The sequence below is a fragment of the Bufo gargarizans genome, chromosome 1 (genome assembly GCF_014858855.1).
Source record: "Bufo gargarizans isolate SCDJY-AF-19 chromosome 1, ASM1485885v1, whole genome shotgun sequence".
Classification (NCBI taxonomy): domain Eukaryota; kingdom Metazoa; phylum Chordata; class Amphibia; order Anura; family Bufonidae; genus Bufo; species Bufo gargarizans.
In genome coordinates this window covers 666,814,120-666,840,537 of record NC_058080.1, presented here as the reverse complement: position 1 = coordinate 666,840,537, position 26,418 = coordinate 666,814,120, and the positions used below count along the sequence as shown (strand labels likewise).

The 26,418-nt window shown below is 45.5% G+C and overlaps 2 protein-coding genes across 2 annotated transcripts; both read right to left on the bottom strand.

The window, feature by feature from the left end:
- Positions 1-851: 851 nt before the first annotated feature.
- Positions 852-17,557, bottom strand: LOC122936018 (proteinase-activated receptor 1-like). Its single transcript, XM_044292013.1, has 2 exons — positions 17,383-17,557; positions 852-4,538 (listed from the first exon to the last, which is right to left on the bottom strand). The coding sequence occupies exons 1-2, from the start codon at positions 17,453-17,455 to the stop codon at positions 3,361-3,363; spliced, it is 1,251 nt and encodes a 416-aa protein (XP_044147948.1). The 5' UTR covers positions 17,456-17,557; the 3' UTR covers positions 852-3,360.
- Positions 17,558-18,284: 727 nt separating this feature from the next.
- LOC122936008 lies at positions 18,285-25,259 on the bottom strand. The gene is made up of 2 exons (XM_044292001.1): positions 25,172-25,259; positions 18,285-19,334 (listed from the first exon to the last, which is right to left on the bottom strand). Exon 2 carries the CDS (start codon positions 19,123-19,125, stop codon positions 18,334-18,336), a length of 792 nt encoding a protein of 263 aa, XP_044147936.1. The 5' UTR covers positions 19,126-19,334; positions 25,172-25,259; the 3' UTR covers positions 18,285-18,333.
- Between the last annotated feature and the right edge of the window lie 1,159 nt (positions 25,260-26,418).

Sequence of the window (26,418 nt, the reverse complement as noted above, 5' to 3'; positions counted from 1 at the left end):
GTCTGCATCAGGGCTGGACGGAAGCGTTCGGGTCCGCTCGTGAGCCCCTTCAAACGGAGCTCACGAGCGGACAGCCAAACGCTAGTGTGAAACTAGCCTTACTGGGGAACCCAGCTGATTGCAGAGGCTCCGGGTGATCACATGACTGCTGGTACCGGAGCAGCGATACCGTAACCGAGAGGCAAAAACCACAATGTAAACATACCCTTAGGGTTCATGCACGCGAGTATGTGTGCCCGTATTGCAGACCGCGATCTACAGGCACCGGCTGTGTGTACTCTGTATCACGGATTTAGACCCATTGACTTGAATGAATCAGCAATCCTCAAGATTCGGATCAGAAAAACGCTTTTGTGGCCTCCGCACTGCAAAAAAATAGAACATGTTCTATTCTTTTGCGGTGCAGAACATCTTTTGCGGATTGTGGACCCATTTAAGTCAATGGGTCCGCATCTGCAAACAATAGGACGATGCCTGTGCATTGAAGACTGATATTTGTGGTCCACAGCACGGGCACTGGGCACACGCGCTCGTATGTATGAGCCCTAAGAAGGAAATCCTATAACTTTCCTGACCATCCCAGCTGACTGATCCCCTAAAGCCATCTTAGTAAAGCCATGTCGCCATTTATTTTACTAATGAGGCTGGCAAGTTGGAAACTGCATTGTACAAGTAGAAATAACTAAGTGAAAACTCAGCTCTGAAAAAGCTTTTATGCAGACGGATCTGCGGATCCGTCTGTCTAAAAGTAGCCTACGACCACGGACGCGGATGCCAATCTTGTGTGCATCCGTGTTTTTTCACGGACCCATCGACTTGAATGGGTCCGTGAACCGTTGTCCGTAAAAAAAATAGGACAGGTCATATTTTTTTGACGGACAGGAAACACGGATCACGGATGCGGCTGCAAAACGGTGCATTTTCCGATTTTTCCACGGGCCCATTGAACTTCGGTCGTGTGCATGAGGCCTCAGCCTGATAAAGGGCTATAAAAGATGTACAGATTATAAGATTAAAAGACCCACATGTACGATACACAGTATAACAGAGCTGATTAATGACACAAATAATGGAATATTCTTTGACGCAATTCAGTCTCGCCAAGTATACTTCACACACTAATATGACAGCATAATCATGACAGATCGAACGGCCAGAGGCATCTACATCAGGAGAATCTCTATATAGTAATAGGTTATGGTAAGTCAACGCATAGATTAAAATCTTACTAACCTGACAAAATATCTAAAAAATAATTTTCCTTCAGTTTGTTACATACATGAAAAGAATATAGGGCAGACATTGCAGAAGGACCTCGACAGGTATCTCTACGCAGACAACTCTTCATCACGTCCTTTACGGTCTTTAAAGGGGTTGTCCAGCATCACTCCTGTCCAAGGATTGTGTATGGTATTTCAGCTCGGCTCTATTGGAGTCATTAGGGTGGAGCTGCAATGCCGCACACAACCTGTGGACAGGCGTGGTGATGTTTTTGGAAGAAAGCATCCATGTTTTTCTAATCCATCTACCACTATACAGGTAAGATGATGGGCACCTAGGCTTTGCTGTTTGTCTCTGACAGAAGTTTATATTCTTAAAGCGGCTCTGTTACCAGGATGAACCCTATAAATCCAGACATACTGGCTGGTAGGGCTCATCATGCTGATTCAAACTAGACCTTTCTTTTGTCTGTATGCCAAACAGTTGCAGAGAAATCAGTTTTTAGTCATGTGCAAATTAGCAAGTTTGAGCACCAGGGGGCAGGGCTGAATCCTTTGAGCACTGCTTTGTAACACCCCCTGTGCTCTGCACACTCCCCTCTCCCCTTGACTGACAGGCTAGACAAGAAGACTTACCAATAAGCTATAGCAGCACCATATAGAGCTGTGTTTTTTAGGCTTATAAGCTAACATATATCACTGGTGTTTATGATCATACATTGTGCTTGTGAATAAAGCAGTAATATGTAGATTAGCTTTCTAAGCAGATCTCAGTGTGGTGAAGCTATAGTACATAGTGTATATGATATGTAGATAATAGAAACAGCTCTGCTCTCAGCATGCTGTCTAGCCCTGTCAATCAAGGGGAGGGGGTGTGTGCAGAGCACAGGGGGTGGTACACAGCAGTGCTCAAACAATTCAGCCCTGCCTCCTGGTGCTCCAATTGGCTATTTGCATATTAATAAAAATGCAGATTTCTCTGCAGCTGTTTAGCATACAGACAAAATAAAGGTATGGTTTTAACCAACAATAATAACAGGGTTGATCCTGGTGACAGAGCCGCTTTAATCAGTGTTCCTCAACCCCAGTCCTCAGGTCATGATTTGAGAATATCCCACAGAATGACACTGACACTATCTATATCACCTGTTCCATACTATAGAAATTCTGAAAACCTGACTGGCAGGTGGGCCCTGAGGAACTCTATTCTAGATGATCTGGTACTGGAAGCTTTTGGTCGATTTGCAAGAATAACATGACTACGGTGTAATCAATTAAGAATATTCTTCAGCAAGCACCTGCACAGCAGATATACTGCAATATGGTCAAGGTTTATGATATAGTAGAAATGCTCCACTGCAATATAATGGCTCCTCGTTATGTAATGCTCCCGCTGTCCTGAAAACACAGTCTTATTTATTGGATTTCTAAACCTGAAGTACAAGTTGTTCATGTAAATCACTACTGTAAACGTAGTGGCTAAAAACTTTCCATTTCCTCCATGTACAGTCCTATACGTGCCACCCCTGCTGCACTGGCCTAGAGCTATGGTTGTTGAGCACCCACATAAAACAGTTTCTTATGGAAATTGTAGAGAAAGAAGATCAAAAAAGGTCAAATTGTCAAAAAGTTGCAGACCTCAACTTTCTTTTTTAACAACGATTCTCTAGCTGTGAGAAAAATCTTAAAGGTAAAGATCTATATAGGATCATATTCACAAAATACTGTCTGCAGAATAAAAACACAACTCAATACCCCATATACCTGTGGAGCTTGTGAAGGTGATGATTATATGCTTACATACAATTTTGAACACATATGTCAAACTTATGGCCCTCCAGCTGTTGCAAAACTACAACTTCCATCATGCTCAGACAACCCACAGCTGGGAGTTGTATGCTGGGAGTTGTATGCTGGGAGTTGTAGTTTTGCAACAGCTGGAGGGCCATGAGTTTGACACCCCTGATTTAGAGAGTGACAGAATCATTAACTCCTTACTAGGTCACCACACACATATGAGCATAGTGCTGGAACAAAAGACTGTTCTGCACGGAACAGCCCAAGCCGTACAATCAGAATGATGCGGTAAAGCGCAACCTGTGCTGTAAAACATGACATATCTGGGTGAGGTTGGTCATGTCTAGGTTAAGAGTTTTCGGTATATGCTGTTCTTGACAGTCGTGATACCAGTCTCGTTTTTGCTTCCCGAACTCATTAATTGAGCACTACTGCTGATGGGTTCTTCTGACTTCTTACAGCACACCAAACTGTACAAGTACCTCTGACACTGTGACGAGGCGTAATAATAGATGAGAGGGTCAAGGCAGCAACTGACGCTGCTGACACAGGCGCAAAGTATATAGGCAAAATACAAAGACTCATTGGCCCCATGACGGAAATACAAGTAATGAATCAAAAAGATACAATTGGTTGGTCCGAAGCACATGATAAAAACACAAAGCACGATAATAGCCAAGACCAAGGCTCGGGTCTTCTTACACGAGTTTTTGAGGCTGGAAATGCTCAGATTATAGATGATAATAACATAGGAGATGGTTGTAATAATCAACGGAAAGAAGAAGAAGACCATGATGAAAGTGGAGAAGTAGTAGAGGTAAAAGCTCTTTAGGTCTTTCAGGTCCAGAACATCATGGCAGGTGGTGATGCCTAGTGAGTCAATGCGTTGAGTTTGCTCACTCAAGAAGAGCGGCACAACGCTAGCAAGAGATATGATCCAGATGAAAGAACAGACCAGCCAGGCCCGACTCATTGTCCGCCAGGAAAGCGAATGCATCGGATAGACCACAGCCAGGAACCTGTCCACACTGATGCTGGTCATGAGCAGGACGGAGCAGTACATGTTACAGTAAAACGCGGCCGTGACAAATCTGCACATTCCGGTTCCGAAGAGCCAGTCATTCCCAGAGAAGCGGTACACTATGTTGAAAGGAAGTACACTAACAAAGAGCACGTCAGCGGCGGCCAGGTTCAGCATGTACACCACTGCTGGTTTCCTGACTTTCATCTTGAACAGGAATATGATGATGGCCATTACGTTCAGAGGTAGAGCCACAATGAATACCAGGGTGTACACCGATGGTACGATTCTGGTCAACCATTGACTGCTGAGGTAGTGTTCAGCTTCTGTTGTGATATTCTTCCGTAACTCTACAATTATGCTTCGGCTACGAGGCAAAATTGGCTCAAATCCTGACTCTTCCCCAGACGCATCAATTGCATCGTCTGGAAATTCTTCAAATTCGTCATCAACAGAAATGCTGTAAAATGTTCTCAAGGTCAAATTTTCATTGTTGTCACCTGAAAATACATAAAGAGATTGTGTTTTTATGTATGATTTTCAATTTGGAGTTTTCCCCCCAACCGATACACTTACAGTAAACTCGTGGTACCATGCCACAGCAAACCAAAATGGCACAAGTAAATGTACCTTTGAAAGAAAGCTAGCATCTTTCCTGATCCCATAATATATGTATAAATAAATTCAATTCATACTTCACCCTTAAAGGGGTTGTCCAGCATTTCCTAAGTGATGGCCTATCCTCAGGATAGGCCATCGATGGCTAATTTAAGTCAAAGGTAAGAGAGGTTTAGTAAGGAACTCCCTCCACTACAAGGTTGACAGTGTGCAGTTCCGCTGCCGACTTCTAGTGTCAGAGCTACACCCAAGCACCTGATTGGTGGGGATGCAGGGTTTCGGACCCCTGCCAATCGGTGAGTGATGGCTTATCCTGAGGCCACCTAGTGAAGGACAAACCTTAAAGGCTCGTGCACACGGGCGTTGCCCAGCCGTGGCCGTATTGTGAGCCGCATACAGCAGGTCCGCAATACACGGGCACCGGCCGTGTGCACCCCGTATCACGGATGCGGACCTATTCACTAGAATGAGTCCACAATCTGGGAGATGCGGTGCGGAATAGAGGCACTTCTTTTTTGCGGTGCGGACCGTCGGATGCGGATCGCTGACCCCATTCAAGTGAATGGGTCCACGATCCACATGCGGCGGCTCCACGGTCTGTGCCCGAGTATTGCGGACCGCAATTTGCGGTCTACAGCACGGGCCCGGCCAGCACACTAGACAAGTAAAACGGCTGCAAACCTGGAGAATGCAGCTTCGAAAATAGCTAGCTAGTTCATTCACAAATATGTACCGTGAAAAGAAAAACGGTATTTGCCCCTTTCACACATGGCCGTTATTTAATATTTTGCCACACGCCACACGCCATTTTGAATGATTACTAATTTTTTAAACAGATCTACTTAATTAAACTAAAATTATGGTATATTCTAAATCTGTAGGAGAGAAATATATATGTATTTTGCAATGTTTCACGGTTAGCGGTGGGCCCTTGTTCTCCCGCGTACGTCCAAAGGGAGGGACCCGCACTAACTGGTCATCTATGGCTATTGATATACTATAAATATCCTAAATGGGAAAATCCCTTTAAACTCCCCTTTAAACTCCAATAAAATGAAATGACCACCAGTCCTGGTGAGTTCAGATAACAGGAAATTGAGGATTTAATATTATCGCTCCCTCCGGATACGGTGAGAAGTGGGATTTCTCAGGAATTTGTTTTTCAAAACAAAGACCCGGATTTACTAATGTGTCTGCACAAAACAATCTGCCTAAAAAGTGGCACAATTTGGCGCATCTAGGGCTTCTACACACTCTGACAAGGGTATGCAAAAGTACGCTCCAGCTCACCTGTACCTTTTTGTACCAGACGTGCACAGTTATAGTCTGATTTTAACCTATTGTAATCCATTAAAGAGGTTTTCCCATCACAGACAATGGGGGCATATCGCTAGGATTTTAGCTGGCTAGGCTATTGCGGTCTGCTCCATAGAAACTAATGGGAGCATGGGCCACAGTGCTCCCCGCTTCGTTCTCGTTGTAGGTGCGGGTCCTAGCGGTGGGACCCGCACCTATCAGACAATAGGGGCATATCCTAGCGATATGAACTCATTGTCTGAGATGGGAAAACCCCCTTAAGTGAAAACCAGCACCGTTCTTAAAAGCTGTGACGATCCTGTATTCTTGAGTACAGCAAGAACATACAAATAATCATGGCACTCCGACTGTAAGCTTGTTTCAAACTACATGTCCGAAACGTGTTTACAGTCGGAGTGCCATGATTATTTGTATGCCGGTTTTTATTTTATGGATGCTTGACAAGGGGTGGGGCTTAAGATGCACCATTTTGTGCCAAAGTTGTGCCACAATTCTGTCTCAAAGTAAGCCAACCAATAGTTGGTATAGAGTGAGAGAAAAGTGTCTGTCCCTGCGCCAGATGTATCCTCCAGCCTGAGCCCCCGTGATACATCTGTGCAGGTCTACACCACCTACAGGATCAGTAAATGTGGGCGACCGTATTTTATATAAATAAATATATTAAAAAAACACACCGTGATTTTTTTTTTATTGTTTCTAACAAAACTTGATTGATATCATGTCATTTTCTGATAATACAGTAAATACAATAGCGGCTATACTTCACAAATCATAAAGAATAGTGAAAAGCTTCAGACTTCCATCAAACCATGAGAAGCATGCCGCCTCTGCTGGTCCAGATAAGGGGAGTAGTTCAAGGAAATGAACCAATTAAGGAAACGATGCAATACTTGCTCTTAGGATAACATCGGTGCTTTCCTTTACCATATATAGCTGGGAATTCTGCCCTACAGAATAAAGTAGCTCTCAATATTAAAGTGGTATTCCGGTTGTTTGAAGTTACCCCTTTATCCACAGACACATAACATGTATAATAAGCAGTACATACTGTACTCTACAATACATCACATATAGTCTGGACCCTTAGGGCTCATGCACACGAACGTATTTTCTTTCCGTGTCCGTTCCGTTTTTTTTTTTTTTTGCGTAACGTATGCGGAACCATTCACTTCAATAAGGCTGCAAAAAAAACAGAAGTTACTCCGTGTGCATTCCGTTTCCGTATCTCCGCAAGAAAATAGAACATGTCCTATTATTGTCCGCATTACAGAAAAGGATAGGACTGTTCTATGAAAGCCAGCTGTTCCGTTCCGCAAAATACGGAATGCACACGGATGTCATCCGTATTTTTTGTGGATCAGTTTTTTTCGGACCGCAAAATACATACAGCCGTATGCATGAGCCCTTAGGCCGGGGTCACATGTGACTGATTAGCTCCGGATTGTACGTTGCAGCATTGTACAGTATTGGCAAAGTGGATGAGAATTTGGAAAGCTGTGGTATTGTGGATTCGAAATCTGCAGCGTGTCAATTTATACAGCAGATTTCACCCTTTCCAGTGGAGAAAGTGAAATCTGCAGGCTTTTCCATGGCAAAAACCGCTTGTAACAGAAGTGATTTTGATGCGTTTTTTTGTGCGGTTCTTGCTGCGGAAATACAGCAAAAATTTCAGCAGATTTTTCCTCTGTCACTTGTGAACCAAGCCTTACAGTATTTATGGCCTGGATTTCATAGGAATATTGCCATATACCACAGATACTTTCCACTTCCCAAAACTCCAGTGAATATATTTCAGTTTATCATGGCTAGACTGGTGGAGCAGATGAGCTAATCCTATAGATGGTGGAAGCGTAGACCGGCACCAGATGTATCGCAGGGGCTCAGGCGGGAGGATACATCTGGTGCAGGGACAGGCACTTTTCTCTGACTCTGCCAACTGGTAGGCTTTCTTTAAGACGTAATTTTCCGCCAGAATTGTGGCACAAAATGTTGCATCTTAGGCCCTGACCCCTTCCCACTACGCCGCACCCCCTTTTCAGCAATAAAAATGGAGAATCTAAGTTGTGCCAATTCGCACCACTATTAGCCAAATTCTAGACGCAGCAAATTAGTAAATCTCAGCCATAATCTAATATAACAAAAAAACGGATGGGCCCCTCGGACAGAGTGCTCCTTACACCTAGGAGCCTGAAATGCGAGATCCAGTGACCTGGGATTCCTTTCTTCTCCTATTTCCATCCATTAGGTCAGTTAAGAGGAAGGCAGGATTGGAATGCGCTGGAGGAAAGCCAGAGAAGAAAGCAGACGCTGTCAGGAGAAGACCGTGGGGTGACGTCATCCCCTTAGAATGTTTTGACGTGACTGAACTCTGACCCACCAGGGACTGCTGCCGAGACGGTTTTAGGTTATCTGATCAGACAGCATTAAAAAACGTAATAAATAATGTCCTCAGAACAAACTCACAGTGACCGATCCCTCAATATGACCACTGTCCTCATCATGTAAAACGAGTGCATCTACTAACCAGTTACCATCAGCAAAGATGTCCTAACCACCTGAGGAGCAGTCACATGATCCCGGAGGTTTAGTCGATTTTTCATGGTTCATGTAAGGTAATAGGGCCTAGAGATTAGGCACAACAATGGTGAAGAGGCTTAAAGGGGTTGTGTCACTTCAGCGAATGGTATTTATCATGTAGAGAAAGTTACTACAAGGCACTTACTAATGTATTGTGATTGTCCATATTGCCTCCTTTGCTGGCTGGATTCATTTTTCCATCACATTATACACTGCTCGTTTCCATGGTTATGACCAGCCTGCAATCCAGCAGTGGTGGCCGTGCTTGCACACTATAGGAAAAAGCCCTGGCCTCTCTGGTGGCTGGGACCGTGGGATAGTTAAGAGTCTGGTGCTTTTTCCTATAGTGTACAAGCACGACCACCGCTGCTGGATTGCAGGGTGGTTGTAACCGTGAAAACGAGCAGTGTATAATGTGATGGAAATATGAATCCAGCCAGCGAAGGAGGCAATATGAACAATCACAATACATTAGTAACTGCCTTGTATTAACTTTATCTAAATAATAAATGCCATTTGGTGAAGCGAGACTACAGAGGTGGGGGGGGGGGGGGGGTGGCAGGTAAAACAGAACCAGAGCTTAAAGAGGAGGGACCTGAGACCGGTGACATGCCAAAACATACAGGATGGGAAGGCATGCGTCACTAAAAAACTACCAACCCTCCGGCATCACATGACCACTCCTCCCTTCTGGCAACAAGAGCATCTTTGTTAATGGAGGCTAATTACCGGTATTATAAAGGGGTAATGTTCATGTTTTAAGCCTTAGGTTACCTTTTAAAGGTCCGATCGCCTATCTACCAGAAGCATGTCATACGGCAAGATGAGTGGAACAAATTGATATATATAGGACTAAGGGAAAAATGCTGTGTCATTGGGAGTCCAGTGGGCGGCTGTACTCCATGACTGACGCCTTCCCTGTATGCCAACCGGAGGCTATGCAGCGGTCGCAAAACTACAACTCCCAGCATGCCCAGGCTGCCTACAGCAGAGGGAGTGGTAGCTCTACAACAGCTAGAGAGCTGCAGGTTGGCCATCCCTGCTGTATGCACACGCCTCGGATGGTTCCATCTCCTGGTGTAGGATATCTTACCAATACAATACTCCCTGGGAAAAAAATATTAGCTCTCCTCCAGAAAGAGTCAGCATTAGGCCCCTTCACTACTGGGGATTTTAGGTTCGTGTCACACTAGCGCTAAACTGTTCACCGCATCCGGCACAGCTGGAAACTAGGGAAAGGTAGTATTCGGCGGTGCCTCTACAGCAGTGTTCCTCAACTCCGGTCCTCAGGACCCACCTACCGGTCATGATTTGAGAATATCCCACAGAATGAATACCTGGGGTAAGTCCTGATGCACTGACACTAATTATATCACCTGTTCAATACAAAGGAAATCCTGAAAACATGACCGGTATGTGGGCCCTAAAGGAACGGAGTTGAGGAACCCTGCTCTACAGGAACAGCGTGCCGGAACAGTTTAGCCTTAGTGTGAAACTAGCCTTAGCCAAACACCTCCAAAAGGAAGAGACACCCATCTATACTGCCACCCCTGCCGATCAGCTGTTTGAAGAGTGGAGAGCCCCGGCCTCTTCCGAGGCCGGTTCATCACGTTCATCAGTCACATGGCCGAACCACAGCTGTTATTGGGCTAAAATACCAAGTATGTCCACTGTGGGGCGCTGTGCTGGTTATGCTGTGAATACAATCCTCTGGCGAAGAGGCTGTGCCGTTATGGTAAACGATGCAGCCTCTTGAAACAGATGATTGGTGGTGATGCCAAAACACCACCGATCAGATGTTGATGGCCTATTCCCAGAAAACCCCTTGAATCTTACTGTGTCTAAAGCTTCCATAGAATGCAGAATACAAAGTATGGAAGCCTTGGGGAAAAGAGTGAGCTCATGAAACTGGCAATGACCACACTCCACACGTGGAAGTAATAAGGGCTGTTAGTACCTCCAGAACATGACCTTATACCGTGCAGTGATCAGCGGACACGTCATGCTCTGAAAACGAAAAATTCTTAGCAGCTGAGTCAGCGCCATATAGCCGTACACCATACACTCCATTTCTGTAGTGGACAAAACTTTTTTTATATTTATACAATTTAGGCTACTTTCACACTCGCGTTTGGTGCGGATCCGTCATAAATCTGCACAGACGGATCCATTCAGATAATACAACTGTCTGCATCCGTTCAGAACTGATCCGTTTGTATTATCTGTAACATAGCCAAGACGGATCCATCTTGAAGACAATTGAAAGTCAATGGCAGACGGATCCGTTTTCTATTGTGCCAGATTGTGTCAGAGAAAACGGATCCGTCCCCATTGACTTACATTGTGTGCCAGGACGGATCCGTTTGGCTCACTGGACCAGCGTTTTGGTGTCCGCCTCCAAAGCGGAATGGAGACGGAACGGAGGCAAACTGAGCGGATCCTTTTCCATTTAGAATGCATTAGGGCAAAACTGATCCGTTTTGGAGCGCTGGTGAGAGCCCTGAACGGATCTCACAAACGGAAAGCCAAAACGCCAGTGTGAAAGTAGCCTAAACTAAAATTTCTGGATTTGTTCCCCTCCGTTCCTGATGCTTATGTCCATAGGAGAGCGGTGCCGCTATAACTGCAGCTTTTAAAGCCAAATTCAGGAACAGGTCACGGAGGCCACGTATAAAGGTAAGGCCTCATGCACACGACTGTTCCGTTTTTTGCCCTAATTCAGTATGAACTGGATATTTTATATTCAGCTTCTATCATGAATGTACCCGTTTAATCACAGAAGCCTCACCAGCCTGGAAGTAATCCCTTCTACAGACCATGGCCGACACACGCAGCTCATCCCACCAAGCCAGCACAGGACTGTTCTTCCCAGGGACGGCCTCCCAATATACTGGGAGAACTGAACAGGGGGGGGCTGAATTTCTGAGAAACCAGAAACAAAAGGTCCCAGGAACACAAAGCTCAGTGCGAGCCCATTCTGTGCAGCTGAATGAGCGCGCAAGTCACAGAGGGGACACACAATCTGCTTACGCTGCATTTCTGTTACATAATGGGGGGATTTTAGGAGAACTTAAATTTCATACTATGAAAAAAACATCAGTTTTGGCTGAGAATTTCACAAAATCATGGCAACATGATATTTTTGCTGTAAATTTGTGTACATTTAAAAAAAAAAAAATAATTTGACCGTGACATGTCAACTTGCCTTAAGGCTAGGTCTACACAACATTTTGTCATGGGACAGTTTTTATAATGGTAGTCTATGGTGTCGCACTGCGACATGCGACATGCTGCGCCGTGCGACTCCATAGACTACCATTATAAAAATTGTTGCGCGACATTAAGTTGCAGTGTAGTTGTGCCCTATAAGCCGTCGTGTAGACCTAGCCTGAGGGCTCATGCACAGGGATGTATTTCTTCTCTGCAAAATATAGAACATGCCCTATGCTTGTCCGTATCAGGCTACTTTCACACTAGCGTTAATATTTCCGGTATTGAGATCCATCATAGGGTCTCAATGCCGGGAAAAGAACGCTTCCGTTTTGTTCCCATTCACCATCAATGGGGACAAAACGTAAGTGAATGGAACGGAATGCTCCAAAATGCATTCCGTTCCTTTCCCATACTGTTCTCGTATGCGGAGCAAGTTTTCTCTGACACAATAGAAAACTTGACTTTCAATGGTGTTCATGTCGGATCCCTCTTGGCTATGTTAAAGATACTACAACCGGATCCGTTCATAACGGATGCAGGCGGTTGTATTATCAGTAACGGAAGCGTTTTTGCTGAACCCCGCCGGATCCAGCAAAAACGCGAGTGTGAAAGTAGCCTTACGGACAAGGATAGGACTGTTCTATCATAGCCGGACGTTTCATAAAATGCGGAACGCACGAGACAGCTATCCATGCGTTGTGGAGCCACAATTGGCAGGCAGCCAGACAGGCTACAGTGGTGTGCCGGATCCCTAAGGCCTCATGCACACCGCAGCATTTTCCTTCTGCGCGCCATGCTTTTACTTGCAGACAGCACAATACACTATTCCCAATGAAGTCATAAAGGCTGGAGGCTGCGGCCTCCCTGACCTCCGTTTTATAACCTAAGGCAGTTGTCATTGTCACCCCCCATGGAGTAGGACTGGGACAGGCAGCAGGGGATCGAAGTCACAGGTTGAAGACCATTAGATTTGATTCTTAAAGACCAAAATTACATTGGAAAAAAAGTCTTCCCAATGGCCACAACAACCACGTAGTGATGGGGCTCGTGGAGAAACAGCTGTGGGAAGGGACGTTCGTGGTCGAGTGCGCTGACAAATCACAACCCAGCCCCCTAGAGAGACCACCATTGTCTGACAGGTGGGGTCCTTCACTGCATGGGACACACTGGTCAGTTCAATATCCCTAATAATGCAGGAGGAGCATGCAGCAGCCCCGCAGGGACACGGGTGAGACCCCCAAAGACCCTCCATAGAGCCAGCGATGTCCCTGACACCAGCAGCCATTATGTGACAGACGCAGATATACTATATATACTCCAGGACTGGTCACTCACCTCTCTGCACTATATACACACTATGTACTATACATTATATATACTATACATACTCCAGGACACTCACCTCTCTGCACTATATACACACACTATATACTATACATTATATATACTATATATACTCCAGGACTGGTCACTCACCTCCCTGCACTATATACTATACATTATATATACTATATATACTCCAGGACACTCACCTCCCTGCACTATATACACACTATATACTATACATTATAGATACTATACATACTCCAGGTCACTCACCTCTCTGCACTATATACACACTATATACTATACATTATATATACTATATATACTCCAGGACACTCACCTCCCTGCACTATATACACACTATATACTATACATTATAGATACTATATACTCCAGGACACTCACCTCCCTGCACTATATACACACTATATACTATACATTATATATACTATACATACTCCAGGACACTCACCTCCCTGCACTATATACACACTATATACTATACATTATAGATACTATATACTCCAGGACACTCACCTCCCTGCACTATATACTATACATGATATATACTATACATACTCCAGGACACTCACCTCCCTGCACTATATACTATACATGATATATACTATACATACTCCAGGACACTCACCTCCCTGCACTATATACACACTATATACTATACATTATATATACTATACATACTCCAGGACACTCACCTCCCTGCACTATATACACACTATATACTATACATTATATATACTATACATACTCCAGGACACTCACCTCCCTGCACTATATATACACTATATACTATACATTATAGATACTATATACTCCAGGACACTCACCTCTCTGCACTATACACACTATATACTATACATTATAGATACTATATACTCCAGGACACTCACCTCCCTGCACTATATACACACTATATACTATACATTATATATACTCCAGGACCCGGTCACTCACCTCTCTGCACTATATACACACTATCTACTATATATTATATATACTCCAGGACACTCACCTCTCTGCACTATATACTATACATTATATATACTATATACTCCAGGACTGGTCACTCACCTCTCTGCACTATATACACACTATATACTATACATTATATATACTATACATACTCCAGGACACTCACCTCTCTGCACTATATACTATACATTATATATACTATATATACTCCAGGACACTCACCTCTCTGCACTATATACTATACATTATATATACTATACATACTCCAGGACACTAACCTCTCTGCACTATATACTATACATTATATATACTATATATACTCCAGGACACTCACCTCTCTGCACTATATACTATACATTATATATACTATATACTCCAGGACTGGTCACTCACCTCTCTGCACTATATACACACTATATACTATACATTATATATACTATACATACTCCAGGACACTCACCTCTCTGCACTATATACTATACATTATATATACTATATATACTCCAGGACACTCACCTCTCTGCACTATATACTATACATTATATATACTATACATACTCCAGGACACTAACCTCTCTGCACTATATACTATACATTATATATACTATATATACTCCAGGACACTCACCTCTCTGCACTATATACTATACATTATATATACTATATACTCCAGGACTGGTCACTCACCTCTCTGCACTATATACACACTATATACTATACATTATATATACTATACATACTCCAGGTCACTCACCTCTCTGCACTATATACACACTATATACTATACATTATATATACTATACATACTCCAGGACACTCACCTCTCTGCACTATATACTATACATTATATATACTATATATACTCCAGGACACTCACCTCTCTGCACTATATACTATACATTATATATACTATACATACTCCAGGACACTCACCTCTCTGCACTATATACTATACATTATATATACTATACATACTCCAGGACACTAACCTCTCTGCACTATATACTATACATTATATATACTATATATACTCCAGGACACTCACCTCTCTGCACTATATACACACTATGTACTATACATTATATATACTATATATACTCCAGGACACTCACCTCTCTGCACTATATACACACTATATACTATACATTATATATACTATACAATACATACTCCAGGACACTCACCTCTCTGCACTATATACTATACATTATATATACTCCAGGACCGGTCACTCACCTCTCTGCACTATATACACACTATATACTATACATTATATATACTATACAATACATACTCCAGGACACTCACCTCCCTGCACTATATACTATACATTATATATACTATATATACTCCAGGACACTCACCTCTCTGCACTATACACACACTATATACTATACATTATATATACTATATATACTCCAGGACACTCACCTCTCTGCACTATATACACACTATATACTATACATTATATATACTATACAATACATACTCCAGGACACTCACCTCTCTGCACTATATACTATACATTATATATACTATATATACTCCAGGACACTCACCTCTCTGCACTATATACTATACATTATATATACTATATACTCCAGGACCGGTCACCCACCTCTCTGCACTATATACACACTATATACTATACATTATATATACTATACATTATATATACTATATATACTCCAGGACACTCACCTCTCTGCACTATATACTATACATTATATATACTATATACTCCAGGACCGGTCACCCACCTCTCTGCACTATATACACACTATATACTATACATTATATATACTATATATACTCCAGGACACTCACCTCTCTGCACTATATACACACTATATACTATACATTATATATACTATATATACTCCAGGTCACTCACCTCTCTGCACTATATACACACTATATACTATACATTATATATACTATATACTCCAGGACACTCACCTCTCTGCACTATATACACACTATATACTATACATTATATATACTATATACTCCAGGACCGGTCACCCACCTCTCTGCACTATATACACACTATATACTATACATTATATATACTATATACTCCAGGAACGGTCACTCACCTCTCTGCACTATATACACACTATATACTATACATTATATATACTATATATACTCCAGGACACTCACCTCTCTGCACTATACACACACTATATACTATACATTATATATACTATATACTCCAGGAACGGTCACTCACCTCTCTGCACTATATACACACTATATACTATACATTATATATACTATATATACTCCAGGACACTCACCTCTCTGCACTATACACACACTATATACTATACATTATATATACTCCAGGACCGGTCACTCACCTCTCTGCACTATATACACACTATATACTATACATTATATATACTATATATACTCCAGGACCGGTCACTCACCTCTCTGCACTATATACACACTATATACTATACATTATATATACTATATATACTCCAGGAACGGTCACTCACCTCTCTGCACTATATACACACTATATACTATACATTATATATACTATATATACTCCAGGACACTCACCTCTCTGCACTATACACACACTATATACTATACATTATATATACTATATATACTCCAGGTCACTCACCTCTCTGCACTATATACACACTATACATTATATATACTATATACTCCAGGACACTCACCTTTCTGCACTATATACACACTATATACCATACATTATAGATACTATATACTCCAGGAACGGTCACTCACCTCTCTGCACTATATACACACTATATACTATACATTATATATACTATATATACTCCAGGAACGGCCACTCACCTCTCTGCACTATATACACACTATATACTATACATTATATATACTATATATACTCCAGGACTGGTCACTCACGTTTCTGCACTATATACTATACATTATATATACTATATATACTCCAGGGCACTCACCTCTCTGCACTATATACTATACATTATATATACTATATATACTCCAGGGCACTCACCTCTCTGCACTATATACTATACATTATATATACTATATATACTCCAGGGCACTCACCTCTCTGCACTATATACTATACATTATATATACTATATATACTCCAGGGCACTCACCTCTCTGCACTATATACTATACATACTCCAGGGCACTCACCTCTCTGCACTATATACTATATATACTCCAGGGCACTCACCTCTCTGCACTATATACTATACATACTCCAGGGCACTCACCTCTCTGCACTATATACTATATATACTCCAGGGCACTCACCTCTCTGCACGTCGCACTGGCCGGCACACAGCAGGGCTGCCAGGCAGAGCAGTGAGAGGAGCCGCTTCTCCATGTCTGTCCGGTGTCTGTCGCAGTGTGTGAATCTTCCCCTCGGGCGGTTCTTCCTCAGACGGCTCCTTATGGCCGGAGACCTGCCCCGTGCACTGAGTCTGGAGGCAGGAGAACTTCAGCCTCTTTGTTACTTCCCGGTCAGGGTCCTGGAGGGGGAGATGGGGGGGAGGGGAGGACTCTGCGCCTCAATGACTCATGCAGGGGAACAATTAGTGTTCCTGACTCTTGTGCGACATTTCTTTTTATACAGCCGGGGACATTGTTGGTGCGACCATTTGTTCCAGGTCTTTGAAGTAACAGTACTGATAGAGGCTATGCTGGATTCTCTGATGTGTGGTCGTTCATTTCATACATTATATTTCTGATATATTTTTATAGGTGTTTTATTAAGTGATGGAGAATTCTGGAAGTAGACACTTGCACATTTTCTAAATGTCTACTTAAAGGGGTTGTGGTCCTGGCTACGGTGAGAGACCGTGGCTGAGGACGGGGCGGGGAAGGGGATGGCGGCTGTCTGCTACAGATGGCTGGGGTGTGCGGGAAGCCATGGCCGGGTGCGAACTAAATGAGGGGCATGCCTGATGGTGAAAGGTGAAGGAAGGGGAAGGGTGGGAGGGGTGAAAGCGCGGCGTCTCTGATGGGAGCGTGAGGCGGCGCTAAATAGGCCTCCTCCGCCCCTCCCACAAACACAGGCTGAGCTTCAGCCTTAGTACTTGTGGTCCTGGCTACGGTGAGAGACCGTGGCTGAGGACGGGGGGGGGGGGGGGAAGGGGATGGCGGCTGTCTGCTACAGATGGCTGGGGTGTGCGGGAAGCCATGGCCGGGTGCGAACTAAATGAGGGGCAAAAGTCAACGGGTAGGAAGATGTGAGGGTAGAACTCATAGGGCTAAGTTGGTGAAAGCCTTGGCGATCTCGGCTCGTGGATTGGGAATGTAGTGCGTGAAGCAAGAGGATTGCCATCTACCCATTTTCTGGATGACGTGTGCTGGGACCCCGTGACTTGATGCTGCGGAAGCTGCGCCTATGCGGAACGAATGCCCTGAGATGGCCTTGGCATCGAACCCCAGCCCGGAAGCTAAAGTTCTGATGTGATGGATGAACTGAGAAGTTGAGAGACCTTTGGAGTTGAAGGGAAAGAGAGGGCTGCCTGGCGCGGAAACTGTTGAGATAGCGAGAAGCTTGCTGAATACGGCCACCGGGCACCAATCATTGAAGGTCGGGAAGTAAATGATTTTGACTGGAGGACCTACCTGGGAAGTTTTGGTGGAAGGGAGAGACAGGGTGCAATGAGTCTGCTGCCAGACCAGCTGGTCTGAAGTGGGGCCTGCATGTCCTGGAGAGCTAGTGAATTCCCCGGGCCGTAAGAATCCGTAGAAACAGAGATACATGGCAGCTTTGATCACAATGCTTTTGTATGGCCCGAAAGGATCGTTATCTAGGGAAGTGGAAAAAGCTCTGAACATTGCCCCGGTGACTGGTTTCCTGCGGGACTCTGGCTTGCTGCTGCTCTTTTGGATCCCTCTAAGGGTGGACTTGATGGCCTGGGAAGAAAATAGGGACTGGCTGCTTGGGAAATCTAAAGTGAGGTAATGCTGTACCCCTGCCAGGTACAATTTGATGGTGCTAAAAGATAGGTGAAGGTCTGTGTGACAATAAGCCAGGAACGCCATGAGATGAGTTATTTGATCCAGATGTCCTTGTGGGTGCTTGATGGAAAATCGAGAGAAGGTTTCCCACCCGGTCTTGTAGTTCCTGGCTGTATTGAGGGATAGGGAGTTGTGGATGAGTAACTTGGCAGTTCTGACGTGTTTGCTCAATCCATCATCAGTGTCTCTATGGCGGGTGGAGGAACTCCTGATGGATCGGCGTCTGGCATCACCTGAAAGAAAACCGGGAAGTTGAAACGGGAGAGGGCATCAGCTGCTGTGTTTGCTGAACCCTGTATGAAACGACATGAAAAATGAAAGTTATATTCTAAGGCGAGGCATACTAATCTGCGGACGAAGGGCATGATTTGTGGGGAGGAGGAGCGGCCTTTGGTGAGAATTTCTACCACTGCCTGATTGTCCGTGACGAAGACGACTGGCTTGTTCTTCCAGATTTCCCCCCAGGTCTGGGCAGCTGCCACGATGGGATAAATCTCTAACAGTGGAGAGGATCTGATGGAACTCTGGGTGGAAGATATCTGAAGCGGCCAGGGACCTGCGAACCAGTGGGTCTTGAAAATGGCTGCAAACCCTTTTGAACCTGCTGCGTCGGAAAACACGGTGGGAGAATTATCGTCCCAGGAAGGGACGAAGAGGGAGATGCCATTCCAGCTGGTCAGGAAATGGTGCCACATGTGAAGATCGGCCGTTGCGGCGGCGTCAAGGTGGATCAAAGAGTCCTGATCCGAAGCAGCAGGTAAAAGTTGCAGCAGTCTGGAGGTAAATGCCCGCCCCTGGGGCATAATCTTGGAAGCAAAATTTAACATCCCCAGAATTGACTGGAGTTCGACCTTAGTGAGGGTCCTGGCCGCGACAGACCTCCTGATGGAATCCTGGATTTTTAGGAGTTTTTCGTCCGGCAAGCGGGCTTCCATCTTGCCGGTATCTAAGATGACCCCCAGGAATGTTATAACTGAAGATGGACCTTCGACTTTTGTTGGGGCAATCGGGACGTTTAACTTGGAGAACAAGTCGAGGAGTACCTGGAGCTGATTGGGTGCCTGGTCTGCGGTCTCGATCAACAGGAAATCATCGAGATAATGGATGACCCTGGAGCATCCGCCGTGGTTGACCAAGACCCAGTGAAGAGCTGTGGCTAGTTGATCAAAGAGCCAGGGACTGCTCTTTGAACCAAATGTCAGTCTGTCTGAAAAATAGTACCGTTCCCTCCACTTGATGCCGTAGTATTTCCACAAATGGGGTGAGACCGGAAGCAGCTTAAATGCGTCGGCGATGTCCGCCTTGGAAAGCCACGCGCCCGACCCCAGCTGGAGGATCAACCGAATGGCGTCGTCCAAGGTGGAGTACCGCATGGAGAAATCTTCTGAAGGGATGAGCGAATTTAAGCTAGGTGTGCTGGAAACATGAGGAGCAGAGAGGTCAAATATCAGCCTTTTTTTATTTGAATTTTTTTCGTAACTAGGCCAATGGGGTTGGCCCTCCAGATGTCGAAGGGGGGGACTGTGAATGGACCCAGGAGGAAACCCTTGCTGATCTCGGACTGGATGAGGGAGTCTACTGATTCGGGATCCGCCAAGGCAGAACGAAGATTGGGGCCTTCCCAAGTGGTTTGCGGGTAGGAAACTAGCCCTGTATGGAACCCTTGTGAGAACCCGGAGACCAAAAACTGCACAAAGGCGGGATCGTGGTGATGCAGCAGGAGGGCGGCTAGCAGATCAATGTTGACTCCGGCTAGTCATAGCTGTTTTGATGACCTTTGCGGACAAGACGACTGGGGGTGGGCCCTGAAACAGATAGTGCAAATATGCAGGGCCTTGCATTTTGAAAAATAGCAGTCGGACCAATTGAAATTGTTGCAGATTTGGCTTCTGCCCAAAAACACTATGGGCCTGCCCCATTTGTCTGCGTTCTGCCCTGAACTTGAAGAGGTGGAAGGGAGAGCGGAGGGTCTGCCTTGGGCCAGGGCCCCTGAGTTGGGACACCAGTCGGAGGAATGCAGGATGGACTGGCAGTTGGCGCAGGTGGGAGCTTTGAGGCCAGCGAAGTGCCTGCAGAAGAGCTCCATGTCTAGTATGGACCAGTCCGTGATGTGCCGGAACTGGGACAGAGCAGCGGCGGCTTTGGCCGAGAAGGAACGATGGTAGTCGTAAAATGCGTGACCTCCGTACTTGTGTCCCAAATCAGTGACCCTGTAGAGGTAGGTGTCAAGTTCCTCTCTGCGGTGCGGTTGGGCCGAGCATAAGATGTCTCGGAAAAGGCTGAAGGCCAACACAAACTCTGGGATGGAGAGTTTTTTGTGCAGCCGGGCATCCTTGGACTTGAGAACCACCGATATATCTCCACAGGCAATGGTCCTGTTCTCGTCGAAGTCGTGGGTGGAAATAAGTATGGAAGCCAAATTAACGTCTTTACCTGCCAAAATATCCTTCCGGACATTGTCGGGAACAAAATGTGATGGGGAAATTGTGAAGGAGCTGGGGGCTTGGCTCGGAGTTGGGGCATGGACGGTAGACGGGCCTGGAACTGGAGAGATGGGAGTGCTTGGGCTTGATGGCCTGGTTTCCACCGCTAGCAACCTGGTCTGCATGTCGGACACTGAGCTGGTGAGAGTGTTGATCGCCGCATGAAGCTGGGTCAGCGCAGTCTGGACCGTGGACAGAGACACCTGCTCTGCAGCCGCTGGGATAGGCCTTGCCGTTAGCAGCCTATACAAGTCCGCTTTGCGGGCTGTGGCAGGATAGCGGATGCCTCTCCTGGTTAATTCGGCCATAAGTTTAGGGATGGTCCATTGCCTGCCTGAAAAGTTGCTTCCGTGGGCTGAGCCGGGTGATTCCGGGATGGAGCGAGTCTCGGCGATATCCGATGCGTGGGACATTATGCTGTGAAAAGGAAAATGGAGAGTGAGAAGGGTGGTTGAGCCACTTGACACCAGTGAGTGAGTCCGTGAAACCCTCTGAATGACACCGAAGAGTGACCCAATCCGTTACCAGGAAGAGGTTAAGAGGCCCAACCTACCTGATGCGCTGGCCTCAGCCCCCCGAAAGAAGGACCTGTTGATGCTGGCCTGACCCTAAGAACTGAAGTAGTGAAACCAACTTACCTGGACTCGGCTGATGAAATCGTAAATGAAAACGACCTGGATGAAAAAGGTGACCTAGGACTGGTACCTTGGGGAATTCGCCTAGCGAATTTTGACACGAGCAGGCCTCCGGAGGGACCCTAGAAACATGGGGTGATGTTGAGATAAGCAGGAGAAGGTGAAATCCTGGCGTGAATCAGGGTGCGAAGGACGGCCCCTGAATGATCCGATGCCTTACAGGCGGCCGAACCCGTGAACTAGCTGCGGGCTGGAAGTGAAGCTCGTGAGGCGCGTTGAAGCGCCTGGGTCGGGACGGGGCGGGTGAGTGGTGCGTGAGCGTGCGAACCTGTGCCTGATACGTGTCGAGGCGGTGGATGAAATCTGAAACATGCTCGAGAACTGAGGTGTTCTGCTGCGTGGTAAACCATAGCGTGGATAAAACTTAAGGAAGAAATTCGACATGAGTCTGCTGCGTGGCAGACAATAGCGTGGATGAAACTTTAAGGAAGGAAAATTGACATGAATCTGCTGCGTGGCAGATAATAGCGTGAGCGAACCTGAGGAAAGTGACATGAATCTGCTGCGTGGCAGACAATAGCGTGGATGGAACTTAAGGAAGGAAAATTGACATGAATCTGCTGCGTGGCAGATAATAGCGTGAGCGAACCTGAGGAAAGTGACATGAATCTGCTGCGTGGCAGATAATAGCGTGAGCAAACATGAGGAAGTTGACCTGAATCTGCTACGTGGCAGACAATAGCGTGGATGGAACTTAAGGAAGGAAAATTGACATGAATCTGCTGCGTGGCAGACAATAGCGTGAGCGAACATGAGGAAAAGTGACATGAATCTGCTGCGTGGCAGACAATAGCGTGAGCGAACATGAGGAAAAGTGACGTGAATCTGCTGCGTGGCAGACAATAGCGTGAGCGAACATGAGGAAAAGTGACATGAATCTGCTGCGTGGCAGACAATAGCGTGAGCGAACCTGAGGAAAAAAGACATGAATCTGCTGCGTGGCAGACGATAGCGTAAGCGAACCTAAGGAAAAATGACATGAATCTGCTGCGTGGCAGACAATAGCGTAAGCGAACCTCAGGAAAAATGACATGAATCTGCTGCGTGGCAGACAATAGCGTGAGCGAACCTAAGAAAAAATGACATGAATCTGCTGCGTGGCAGACAGTAGCGTGAGCGAACCTGAGGAAAAAAGACATGAATCTGCTGCGTGGCAGACGATAGCGTAAGCGAACCTAAGGAAAAATGACATGAATCTGCTGCTTGGCAGACAATAGCGTAAGCGAACCTGAGGAAAAAATGACATGAATCTGCTGCGTGGCAGACGATAACGTGGATGAAATTTTAAGGAAGAAAAACATTGACATGACTCTGCTGGCAGATAATGGCGTGAAATGAAATATGCAGTGTGCTGTTTTTGCTGAGGCCCCCGCTTGTGGGGAGGCCTCAGCTGTCAGGTTTGCAAGTTGAGCATTTTGAGTGCACATTTTTAAGCACCCAGATGAAGCCAGGATGCTGTTGCCAGGTGAAGGGGTTAATGGTGGAGAGGGGGGGGGGGGGCGGCCGGCGTCAGTGCTGCCTGGAGACCAGCCGGTGCGGGAGGTGGGGCCAGGTTGCGGACATGCGCGGTGAGTGGGAGCGCTGGGGACCCGGTTTTGATGCTGCCTGGCGATCAGCGAGAGGCGGCCAGGAAGCGACATGTGGGTATGTGGGAGCGCGGCGCCGAGGCTCCCAAACAGGGAGCAGCTCAAGGCGCCGCTTGGCTTACCGGGGGAGCGTGGTTCCAGGGGAGGTACTGTTTCGAGCGGAGGCTGAAGGAGCAGCAGCGTGGGCAAACAGCAGCGGCACTGAGTCCTCGATGCGCAGAGACGTCACGTGAAAGCGCGGCGTCTCTGATGGGAGCGTGAGGCGGCGCTAAATAGGCCTCCTCCGCCCCTCCCACAAACACAGGCTGAGCTTCAGCCTTAGTACTTGTCTCACTTCAGCAAACAGTATTTATCATGTAAAGAAAGTTAATACCAGGCAGTTACTAATGTAATGTGATTCTCCATATTGCCTCCTTTGCTGGCTGGATTCATTTTTCCATCACATTATACACTGTTCATTTCCATGGTTACGACCACCCTGCAATCCATCAGTGATGGTCATGCTTGCACACTATGGACACTAGCACTAGCCTATGTGCACTATCACTGGTTCCAGCCACACAATAGGCTGATGATTTTTCCTATACTGTGAAAGCACGACCACCAGTGATGGATTGCAGGGTGGTCGTAACCATGGAGACGAGCAGTTTATAATTTGACGGAAAAATTAATCCAGCCAGCAAAGTAGACCATATGGACAATCACAATACATTAGTATAAGTGCCTTGTGTTAACTTCCTCTACATCATAAATGCCATTTGCGGGAGTGAGACGACCACTTTAAGGGTGAATTCACACGGTGCAGATTTTGTTGCAGAATTTTCCAGGACTGAAAATCAGTTCTATTCACCTGCATGGGGCTTGCAGAAATCCATGTACTTGTTGACCCATTAGGCCACATGCACACGACCGTTTCATTTTTTTGCGGTCCGCAAACCATGGATCCACAAAAAACGGAAGCCGTCCGTGTGCCTTCCGCAATTTGCGGAACGAAACAGGAGGCCTATTATAGAGATGCCTATTCTTGTCCGCATCTTTTGCGGACCCATTGAAATGAATAGTTCCGTATACGGACCGTATACGGAATCAAAATATGATTCGTATACGGAACGCAAAAAAAACAGTCGTGTGCATGAGCCCTTAAAATGAAGGCAACTGATTTTCACTTGCGGACAATTCTGCAAGAAAATACGGATGGTGAGAAGGCGCCCTGAGTCTGGGGTCAGGTGGAGATCAGTGCTCATGCAGACATTCTCCCATTTGGGTGCTGTTAGTATCTGCACATGCTCTGATCGCATCCATTTACCGTTCAGCGCCAAAGTGGAGGAAGCCAGGAACAGCTAACGTGACCACTGCCATCTTCTGTCATATGGATACAGAGGACGCCAGGTTTCTCAGTTGACATTGCCAATACCAGGGCAAGTGAGGGTCTTCTCCATCACAGCTGGGGTACTGTACAAAGTCATAGAGGCTTGTATTAAAGGGGTTGTCCTAGACAGATTTACTATTACGACTATTTAAAAAGTCACAAAAAAATACGCAATTTCACTCCAGTGAGGACCATGCTTATCTTATGAGACTTTTTAAGAGAACATGCAACTTTTTCGTAAAGATGTGCGACTTTTGTAAAGTGGCTTACTGACGGATAAACTGCTACCGTCAAACCACATTTATTACAGTCTTAACCGCTCCAGGACCGCCTAATGCACGGATGCGTCCTGGAGGCGGTCGATTCATTCCTCCTGGACGCATCCGTGCGTCATCTCGCGAGAGGCGAGATTTCCTGTGAATGCGCGCACACAGGCGCACGCGTTCACAGGAACGGAAGGTAAGCGAATAAAATCTCACATGAGCTCACCATACCCCTCACGGAATCCAAATGCGTAACATTTTTTAGACATTTATATTCCAGACTTCTTCTCACGCTATAGGGCCCCTAAAATGCCAGGGCAGTATAAATACCCCACATGTGACCCCATTTCGGAACGAAGACACCCCAAGGTATTCATTGAGGGGCATATTGAGTCAATGAAAGATTAACATTTTTGGCCCAAGTTAGCGGAAAGGGAGACTTTGTGAGAAAAAACAAAAAAAAATCAATCTCCGCTAACTTGTGCCAAAAAATAATAATTTCTATGAACTCGCCATGCCCCTCATTGAATACCTTGGGGTGTCTTCTTTCCAAAATGGGGTCACATGTGGGGTATTTATACTGCCCTGGCATTTTAGGGGCCCTAAAGTGTGAGAAGAAGTCTGGGATCCAAATGTCTAAAAATGCCCTCCTAAAAGGAATTTGGGCCCCTTTGCGCATCTAGACTGCAAAATATGTGTCACACATGTGGTATCGCCGTACTCAGGAGAAGTAGGGCAATGTGTTTTGGGGTGTCTTTTTACATATACCCATGCTGGGTGAGATAAATATCTTGGTCAAATGCCAACTTTGTATAAAAAAAATGGGAAAAGTTGTCTTTTGCCGAGATATTTCTCTCACCCAGCATGGGTATATGTAAAAAAACATGCCAAAACACATTCCCCAACTTCTCCTGAGTACGG

Excerpts from the sequence above, each read along its gene's own strand:
- LOC122936018 (XM_044292013.1), bottom strand. The coding sequence starts at position 17,455 with ATGGAGAAGCGGCTCCTCTCACTGCTCTGCCTGGCAGCCCTGCTGTGT. Across the intron at positions 4,539-17,382 it reads CCAGTGCGACGTGCAGAGAG|GTGACAACAATGAAAATTTG; the intron begins GTGAGTGCCCTG and ends ATGTATTTTCAG.
- LOC122936008 (XM_044292001.1), bottom strand. The coding sequence starts at position 19,125 with ATGGCGTTCCTGGCTTATTGTCACACAGACCTTCACCTATCTTTTAGC.